At 38.3% G+C, this 10,653-nt stretch overlaps 1 protein-coding gene across 1 annotated transcript; it reads right to left on the bottom strand.

Moving 5' to 3' along the window:
• Nucleotides 1–485: 485 nt before the first annotated feature.
• LOC127756454 (auxin-responsive protein IAA31) lies at nucleotides 486–2,074 on the bottom strand. The gene is made up of 3 exons (XM_052281785.1): nucleotides 1,765–2,074; nucleotides 1,304–1,666; nucleotides 486–1,007 (listed from the first exon to the last, which is right to left on the bottom strand). Exons 1-3 carry the CDS (start codon nucleotides 1,914–1,916, stop codon nucleotides 929–931), a joined length of 594 nt encoding a protein of 197 aa, XP_052137745.1. The 5' UTR covers nucleotides 1,917–2,074; the 3' UTR covers nucleotides 486–928.
• Between the last annotated feature and the right edge of the window lie 8,579 nt (nucleotides 2,075–10,653).

The following is a 10,653-nucleotide window of genomic DNA, read 5'->3' as shown; positions in this document are numbered from 1 at the left end:
TAATTACTTTGCTTGGTTTTGTCACTCTTGACAAGTGGATCAATGGTTAATTAAAGATTTAACTGGATCTTGGATTGTTAAAACTGTTAATCTCTCCCTCCGCACATGTTTAAACCTGCTCAAGGGTCAAGACAAGGAGCATCTGATGAAAGGACAAGATTTGGACACACCAAGCAGTTGTATATATTTATAATTTTCTTTTACTTCAGTCACTTGGGTGAATCATAGCTTGTCCCTTTTTTGCAAAGTGATGCTGTCTGAAGAGGAGAAAATTGTCTTGTGTTCTCTGCTTCTTCTTGGAAACAGAGCAATGACTGATGGCTTAAGTTTGTGCCTCCTAATTGAGATTCAGAAAAACCACCAAGAGTGTGAAGGATTAGTGGACTAAGTGAGCATATGGTGAAGTTGTTACTGATTAGTTAACCATAATGAACGATGCAGAAGTAATTTTCTGCCGTTCTTGCAAATTGATGATAATCTGGATGGAAATCAAAGCATTGAAGCCAGAGGGAGAAGTACACACAGCCCATGCATACATGCATTCTTCTTCCCTCCAGTTACAAAAGTAATCAACCATTCATGTAAAAGAAAAAGATGTTTGCTTTGTACAAACACACATGGAGGCTCAACTCGAACCTCCATTCCTTCTGTGTTTTCTAACACCTAATTAAGAGGAAAAAAACAAATTAAAGCCACACATCCACACATGCATGCATGCTTTGCACTCTGATGACTCCAATTAAGCTTCACATATTTTTTTTCACTGCATCTTTTTTTTTTTTTTTGCTTTCCTTTTCTTTCTCTCTTTCTCTTTCTTGAAGGTTGCAATGAGGAGATGAGATGATTGCATGTCTTGGAGAACCCAAAAAGAACAAAAGAATTGCTCATGCACACATGATGATGATTTCTTCTTGTTGTTGTTCAGTTTTTAACCCCTTGTTGCTCCTAGGCCTCTTGCTTCAGACCCCTTCATGATCCTCAACCTCTTGCACGTACTAATGAACATCCTATTAAAAAGACAATCGTAGAGTTAATTAGAAATAATTCAAGTAAATAATTGACTTATATTATAAGTCGTTCCGATTTTCTCTGTTTCATATTATAAGCTGTTCTGATTTTATTTTAGGCAAATTTTAAGTTTAACCTAAATTTATAGAAAAACATAGTAGCATTTAAAAAGACAAACATATATACTATCAAAATATATTAATGTTAGATTTAATGATACTAATTTATGATGCTAGAAGTTGTAAAAAAATTTTATTAAACTTAATTAAACTAAAAAAAATTGGAAGCAACTTACTCGAATGGGACGTCGCCGACGAGCATGAGGTCGCCGTCCTTGTCCTCGTAGGTGACGGCGAAGTCGGACGGGTTGACGGCGGCGTCGGCGGCGGCGCCGCCGGAGAAGCAGAGGAACATGGCCTCCAGTGCCTCGCGAAGCTCCCGGTAGCCCTTGTACACCTTGAGGTCTATCTTCCTCAGGTATGGAGCTCCGTCCATGCTCACCTTCACGAACAGCCCACCGGCGCCGGCGACATCCTCCTTCTGCTGCGTCTCCGCCGCCGCGGCAGCCGGCGGCGGCTTGCTCTTCGTCGTCGTCGTCGTCGGCTGGAGGCAGCTCTTCCTGTACGACCTCACCGGCGGCCATCCCACCACCTGCGCCCTGCAGCAGCAGCAGCAAACACGACATGTATCAGAGCTAGCTCTGCCATCCATGGCGGCGACGGCGACGAAGACGAAGAAGAACTTGATATTAATTACTTGGCGGCGGCGGCGGGCTTGATCTTGGCCTGATCAGGCTCGCCGGCGAGGGCGCGCTTGCTTCCGGCCCTGGGCGTCGACGGCGGCGGCGCCGCCTCCTCCTCCGTCCCTGGCAGCCCGAGCCTCAGCTCCGTCGCCTTCAGATTCTCCATGATCGATCTCTCCGGCGAACTCACCAACTAAACTCCGACGAGCTCCTCCTCCTCTTATTCCTCTTCTTCTTCCAGCTAGGTAGCTCGAGACGATGAGCTGTGTGACCTCTGACTTTGTCTTCGTGGCTGCTAGCTGAGCAGCAATGGCGATGTTTTATAGACCTAGCTAACAAACCCTAGCTATGTGAAGAAGCACACACATGTGGATGTGAGCACACGAGTGCATGTACGTACATCCATACGTGCCACTGCCAGGCCACACGCTTGGGAGGGTGGTTGTGGGGGTAGCTAGGGTGCAGCCATGAGGGCCATGCCGGGTCGGCCCGCGACAGGGGCGGGCCGACCCCGTGGGCCCCCCGACGCCTCATGCAGATTCGTCAGGTAACGGGTGTCGGGTCCCCCATTACCGTCCCGTTCCTCGAAAGAAGCAAGAAATCTTTCATACGCCTATTCAAGAGATACCATCGTTCATTGTGATACGGGGTCATCGGTTATTGATCCTCGTAACCCTTATCCGATAAGTGTTATTTATAATGTATGTATTGCTGGCATGAGTTTAAGAATCCAGCCTACTATGTACCTAGTTGCGGCATTGTTATTGGGTATGGATCGTTTTCTGTACCCGCGGATCCGGATAATTAGTTAGGGGGTACTGAAGGTTTTTTTTTTTGAGATAGTTAAACAAGGGTGCCAAAGCCATGATTAGGATGCTATCATTAGAGATCTTTGGGGGAGCATCTTTTGGCATATACAATGCTGTTTCCCCCTCTCCACATTGTCCAATAAGATATAGTGGCATGGAACAATGTAACATGGAGTGTATACATATGTTGCAGTATTCTATTGCATGCTTCTCATCATGTAGTGTATCCCCTTGTGAATCTCTCTCCACTACCTTTTGTTTCTTCTTTCTTTGGCCTTGCTTCTTTTGGTGTTGGCCATGGGGGCCTAGGGAAATTAAAACACCTAGTGGCTGCTTGTTTAGTGCAAACATTATTTCCCAATTGCTGAGTACTGTTAGTTGTTGTTAATTAACTAACCCTTTTTATTTGAAAGCTAGAAGCTGCAAACTAAAGTATGGTTTGTTTGCACCGGTGCTGTTTCTTTAACTAACCAAAGCCAAGCTAGCTGCGGCCTCTCATATTTTTCAGATGAGAGCAAGCAGCTGGTCCCTTGCTTAGGGGTAAATTAGTTAATTAAGCTTTAATTAATTAATTTGGCCTATTGGGTGTCATGAATGGTTGGTCCAGCTTGAAAGAAAACTGAAAAAATATTTGCTTGGCTTTACAAGTTTATTTCACTTGTCTAATTGACAATTTAGGAATTAACATATATCTGCACTAGCCAAAAACAGTTTAGGATCCATCAGAGTTCATTCAGAGTACTGGTTGATCTGTAGATCGATGTTCCTAATATTGACAAGACGATTGATCTGTCCCAACTTGTTTCATTTTATATCCTTTTATTAACTATGAAAAGTTCTCACCATCAATCTATGCAAGATACTGTGATGTACAGTGTCTCATTCATGTGTGCAGTGAACCAGTCTCTTCCCTGTAACTACTACTAATTTAATTAAACTTTTGCCCCTCGATTTGCTGAAACCACACAGTGATATGCACTAGCTGGCTACTAGCATGGCATCAAAATTTGATTCCCTCTGCCAATTTTGCTACAACCTATGATCAATTGCACCGAAATTTCGAACATCATGTCCATTTGACCATCACAACTAATCAACAAGATGCCCTATGCTGCTGCAACCTCCTACATCACAAATTAGAATAATGATATGTTCAGTTCATCACCAAATTAAAGAATCTTTTTAACTAAAATTCGCGGCGAAAATTAAGCGTGGCTTCTTATTAGACCACATTTATATATAGATTTGAGCTTAATCAATTGGTTAGAACATGAACTGTTCTGTAAAAATATTTGCTCAAGTACTGATACCGTGTCGTTGCACTGAAGCTTCTTGGATTCCGGATGGGAGCTGCACAAAGCATGCAAAGATGCATAGAGCTAGCTTTTGTTTAGTTAAATTAGTAGCAGAAAGTACAATGGATTAAGGATTGTATATTGTTAATTGCAATGGTTTTGGTAGGAGGAATCTTTTGATCAGGTTTAAGGCCGGGGAATTAGGGGCGGTGCATGTTTGACTGTTTGTTTCTTGCTTGCATGCTTGACTTGGTACATATTTCACCGACTAGATGTTGCATGCTATGCCACTGATGGTGCAAACTCCTTAAACTTTGTGTCTCATGTACTGATGACTATATATAATACTCTGTATGTGTATTACACAAATTAAGTTGAGAGATTCCAGTACGATTAATATTACACAAAGTTAACATTTGCATTACCTAGACCTTTATTTGATGAAAATTAAAAATCAATTTATGTAGGAAGAGATTCCTTGTGTTGCAATAACCTCCCACATCACAAGGATTAACAATTGCACTTATGCTTTTATTGTACCCGTGAGAAAATTAATTAGTTGGTCGTTTGTTCCTGTAACATACTCCCTCCATTCCAAATTGATATATATATTTCATAGGCACACTAAGACTAAGAAAAACTAATAACTCTCTCATACTATATTTACTCTAGCAAAAAACTCAATGCATACACCGTCCCAATATTTTCTAGCCAATAGCAAATCAAGATATTGCATGTGGGTTATAAATAATTGTGTGCATGGATGCATGCATCAATGTTCATTTACTCCAATGCATAAATAACGAATAGACTAAATAAATGAACACAAATATGTAGATCATTTAGGAATAATCTAAAAAACTATATGTAGATTAATTTAGAATGGAGGAAATCCTAAGTACTATTCTTGGAGAAACTAAATCATTAGCAGTAGTATACTGTACTGATCGATCATGAACTCTTTGCATGCATGCATGTTAGTGTGCATTAGTTTTCCACGAGTTATATAAATATATAGCATAAATGCATGTTACTTACAATAGCTAAGTTTCATGCATTGATGCACTGACTTAAACTAGATTATGTGCGCCATTAATCAATTGGATCAATGGATGTGTGCTCATCCTACAGTGCATGTAAATGGACAGTGACAGTGACTGACAAGTGAGATGTCGCATGCATGCATGCATCCATGAATATCAATCTATGGCTGCAATTAATTACTATCAGCCGGCTGGCTAGCTGTAGTTAGCTTTTGCATGGATGGATGCATGCATCTGCCTTTTCATTAACTTTCCTAACTATGAATTTAGGCATTTAGGGTCTGTTCACTTTGCTACAATTTTTAATCTTATCAAATTTTGGTATTACCAAATTTTAATAAGATTATCAAAATTTTGACAAGGTTATCAAATTTTAGCAAGATTTAATATGTACTTACTAAAATTTGGCAACAAACTAAATGTAGCTATTTTTTTTTGTAACTTTGCTAAAAAAAGATAAGGTTGAAAATGGTAGCAAAATGAACAAGCCCTTAATTATCTAGATTCATAAATAGAATTTGCTTTTTGGTACAGGACACATTTAATTACACATTATACACTGTGTGTGTCAAGTAAGCTAAGTACATGCAATTAATTAATTAGTTAGTTCAACTAATGAGATGGGCATCGGGAGAGATGACAGATGCATGTAATTAAGCTTTTTGGTGTGTGTACGTGTGTCCATGTCAATGGCGCACGTATGCATCCTGTTAATGGTGGCAGTGGATTCGGATGGGGACATGCGTGCGTGCACTAGCTAGCTCACTGTCACTCATGAACAGAAGCTTAATTAATTGTGTTTGACGCTAACAGTTACGTGCAGATGGAAAGCCGGCAGGGCTTCATGGATGATAATTGACAGCAGGCCGGTAGTCCAGCTGGTATATGTTGTGGTTGCAGATTATTATTAAGTTATTAATGAACTTGATGAATATACGGAGTACTGAAAAAAAAAGTACTAACACAGTAACACTGAAATTTAATTCATCCTCTACCAACTACCATAGATAATGATATCACGCTATCACAAAAACCCCTAACACTGCCAGTTCAAAAACCTTATCACTACCAATTAAAAACCCTACCATTTCCGATTTTCGAACCGGTGGTACACTGCCGACATTAATTGTTGTGGGAGAGGTTTTTAATTAACTGACCGTGCTAGCCCAGCATATATCATTGCTGGTTCAAGATAATGCTATAGTTTGATTTGCATCACAATATTGAATCTCTGCTAATCTACAATTTACCATTTAAATCACAGAGCAATCGTATATACACATTAAGGCCCTATTTGATTCAGCTTAGGATTATTATAATCTAGCTTATTAGGAGTAAACTGAAACAAACAAGTAGATTATTATAGTAGATTATTATAATCTATAAGCCAGATTATTATAATCTGATAAGCTGCTCTAGAGGAGCTTTTTTCAGGTTATTGAGTGGCTAAAGACCCACTACCCCTACATACTTGAGAAAAATTACCCACCTATACCATCAACCGAACAGATAGCTGAGGGCATTATAGACTTTAGCCATTCAAACCCAATAATCCATGCCTTTCAATAATCCAGACAAACAAACAACTCACAGCTTATTCTATGCCAGCTTATATATAATCCAGCTTATAGTAATCTGGCTTAATAATCTAGATTATAATAATGATAAGTTGAAACAAACAGGGCCTAATATTTCATTCATATATACACAACAGAATTGCAGGGAAGAAACTGAAAAATGTAGAAATGTCATCAAGCTAGCATTTTTTTCCTTTTGAAATTGCAAATGGCAGGAGATTTGTCTGATATATTAGAAGAAATAAAATTTGCAATTAGTACAATCAGCAAGAGAAGGAATTACAAACGGCTAAAGAGCAAAGACTCTTCGGGGGATTACAGTGGTGCAGGGAAAACGTCTAAGGAAGGGAACTAAATCATCAAGCAGTTATACAAAATTTCAACAATACGCAAATCGATAACTTTGCATTTCCACTGCATCTTGCATTTTGATCAACAACAACTCAAACCAAAGAAAATTAACACATCCAGCTTCAAAGAACAGATCGACAGGTTCAAACAAATAAACCTTGTGTGCAAGGGTGGGGGCAGCTAGATCTGGCCAGGTCATAGCCACCACCGCACGGACCACTCCGAGCCACCACCACTACCACACGAAGCCCTAAGAGTGTGTTTAGTTCACACCAAAATTGAAAGTTTGGTTGAAATTGGAACGATGTGACGGAAAAAATGGAAGTTTATGTGTATAGAAAAGTTTTGATGCGATGGAAAAGTTGAAAGTTTAAAGAAAAAGTTTAGAACTAAACTTGGCCTAAGAGTAACCGCAAATCCGAGCTCTCTAGGGCAGCCCAATCTAGAAGTGATGGGTTAGCAGGGGCAGCCTTTTATGTGGTTAGAAATTAAATGTGGAGGGAGAGAAAATTTTGCTCTAATATAATCCTTATGAGGCAGATGAATTTAAATTTTCAAAGATGGGGGAGAAATCCCTCCATGTTAAATTTCCATGCCATTATTGTTATTAGGGAAGCTAAGCCTTCCATTAACATATAATAATATCAATTTGTACATCTCAAATCTTTCTCTTTCTTTTCAAGGAACAATATTTTTCATATGAGCCGATCAATAATGATATCATTCTAGTACGTATTATACGTTATGTACATGTCGTAACACTCCATCCCGGCCGACAGGTCATATATCTGTCCATGGCATGGAACGTGCATATGCCGACCTGTCAAATATAACTCTCTTTCAACAATTTCTAGTCGAGAGAATTAATTCAAGTTGCCTGTTTTTTTTTCTTATTTCTCGATCGTCTAAATTGGCACCATTATTTTTTTTTTATCATGACTGACCGACGACAATGTATACATTGTTATGAAATCGGTCATATGACGATATATATTGGTGCACTAAGACATCCATGCAAGATCAAATGGCATGCGTGAACATCCGTATAGTCCGTACTTATGTAGATACATTATTGCACGTACAATAGCTATCACCTCGATTATATCGTGCCTATGTATCAACATATGCATGTGAGGATGCATGAAGAGAAAGGAACAAATGAACATGCAGATTAGCAATGAAAATTTTGATAAACCAATGTGTAATTATATCTCTACTACTTTAAAAGCGAAGTCGTCCACCTTTTCTCGTATGGTAATTAACCACCGTAAGATTTTAGTCCATGTTTTCGGTGCTTTATCCTTAATCTATTCACCCGGCCAATCTCTAATTATACGAGTATGGTCGTTGTAAGGTACGAACATGTTACTATTATGGAAGAAAAAGGTAGCTAGATGGATATACTCCTAGTAGATAGGAAGGTGATCATCATAGATGGACAAGATGGCGTGGGTGAGCATGGCCAACGACATGGACATGGACACGATCCAAGCAAGCTGGGGTAACGTGATCGTAGGGTCACTCTCTAACTGTAGCCCATTCATGTGAAAGAAGCCAAGCAAAAGAACTAGTTGAAGCTTTTTAATTGATTTTATCGACCCCTTCTTTTCTTTTTCTTTTTCCAAGCTGATGCATGGCCAAGCGGGCTCCAATTAAGATCATGCATGTTTGGAACATATTTTTCACGGTTTATTGAGACGGGTTGGTTACTTAATTAACAAATGGCAAATTAATATTTTCTTTTAAAACCAAATTTGGCAAATAGCTTATAATAAGTAGTCTAAACGATGCAGTAGAGATTTGTTTTTAGAAAGCGTATTTTTAAAAGTGTGGAATAAATAATCCGTGACAAAAAAAATATGGTAAAAAAGTTTTAAAAAAATAAGAATGGAAACTAAGTAGATTATGATTTTAGTTTAATTTATTTAATTTGTTATCAGCTTGTCTTACACTACATTAAAATTAGCTTGGTGTGTACAATCGATTATTATTAATTAGCAGTACGTGGAATCGATTATTATTATTATACACACATCGACAGCATACATGCATATCGTTAATTTTGGGATCGTGTTGAGTAGTTGGTCGATCGACGACTAGTTTAGCTAACTCTATCAATTAAGATGCATCGATCGATCATGTACACACATCAAATTAAAGCATCTAAATTAATTAACTCACACGTGTGGTGTGGTCCCCTCTCGTGCTAGCTACACACACGTACATATGCGTGTCGACGCCTTATTCGATCATTAATTAGCTAGTTGTGATCGACGACAAACAATCGATCAGCTGGCCCATTTCGGTCTAAGCAATGCAATGCATTAATTCTAATGATCGATAATGGATACACCCTCCGTACTCGTAAAGAAAGTCGTTTAGGACAATGTTTAAGTCAAACCTTGAGAATATAAATCATGAATACTCTTAAGTTGTTGAATTTGAAAATGTAAAAATTATATGAATAGATTTGTCTTGAAAATACTTTCATAAAAGTACATATATCATTTTTAATAAATATTTTTGTAGAAACAAAAAGTCAAAGTTGTATTTTGGAGACCATGTCGCTGTCCAAAACGACTTCCTTTACGAGCATGGAGGGAGTATATATGTATGAAAGCTGGATGTGTTTGACATATGAATATGGCCGGTTTATTGCTTAATTGCAACTCAAACTTAAAAGAGCATGAATTCCACTATCAGACTTAGCTACTTCCTCCGTTTAACAATATAAGACTTTCTAGCATTGCCTACATTTATTTAGATGTTAATGAATCTAGACATATGCATGTGTTTAGATTTATTAACATCTATATGTATGTGGACAATACTGGAAAGTTTTACGTTATGAAACGGAGGGAGTAGCATACATATAGACACGAAACCATAAAAATCTTTTGGTAACTGTAACTACTCATAAAAACTGCAGTATTTTGAGAGTTTCTTAACTGTAGCTACTCCTAGAAACTCTAGCTTTTCCTATATATTACAGATTTCATCTAGTTTCTATGAATAAAATGAATAGTAGCCAGAAACTAGATTTTCCAGCTTATCCAGATTCATGGTACGGATTTAGGCCTCATTAATTAGAAGCGAAGGATTTTCGCTTAAAATGTTTGAAATGATATGATTCTACAAGGAAAGGGAAAATCATTAAATTGTATACACTGAAAAACAATTGTACAGGTACACATGATACAAAGTGTAAAAAACCAGAGGACCCACTTTGCATAGAGTAACCAGCTGGGTGTGCACGTAGCAATATTGGGGCGAGAACTAAGAGGCATAGAGAGACACCCCGGCAGGTTCACATGGTCGCCGTCCGTGGGGCCCTCCAAACTCGAATCTCCTCACATGCAATGACGGCATATATATATGCCACATGTACCCGCTTTGTGCACCCAGCACAGCACGTCGGCCCCACCACCAGTGAAACATATTTGGGTTTCTTGATTTTTTTCTCTTTTTTAAAAAGAAAAGTAAATTGCAATTTACAATGGGTAGAATAAGTATCTTTGGGCCTGTTCACTTTAATGCCAAAAAAAACCTTACCAAATTTTGGCATAGTTACCAAAATTTTGGCAGGATTTCTTATATAGTTACTAAAATTTGGCAGAAAACAAAATGTAACCACTTTTTTGGTAACTTTACCAAAATTTGGTAAGGTTGAAAATGACATCAAAGTGAACAGGCCATTTGTTTCACTTTGCACGAGAGTATAACTGAAGAGAAACTGTAAAATGCGAGTGGATTAACTTATTGAAAAACTTGTGTTGAATTTAAACCATGTTTCACCAAGTTTCGTTCGGATTTTGTGAAAGTTTATTG

Source organism: Oryza glaberrima, chromosome 12 (genome assembly GCF_000147395.1).
Source record: "Oryza glaberrima chromosome 12, OglaRS2, whole genome shotgun sequence".
Lineage (NCBI taxonomy): Eukaryota > Viridiplantae > Streptophyta > Magnoliopsida > Poales > Poaceae > Oryza > Oryza glaberrima.
This window is presented reverse-complemented; position numbering and strand designations above follow the sequence as displayed.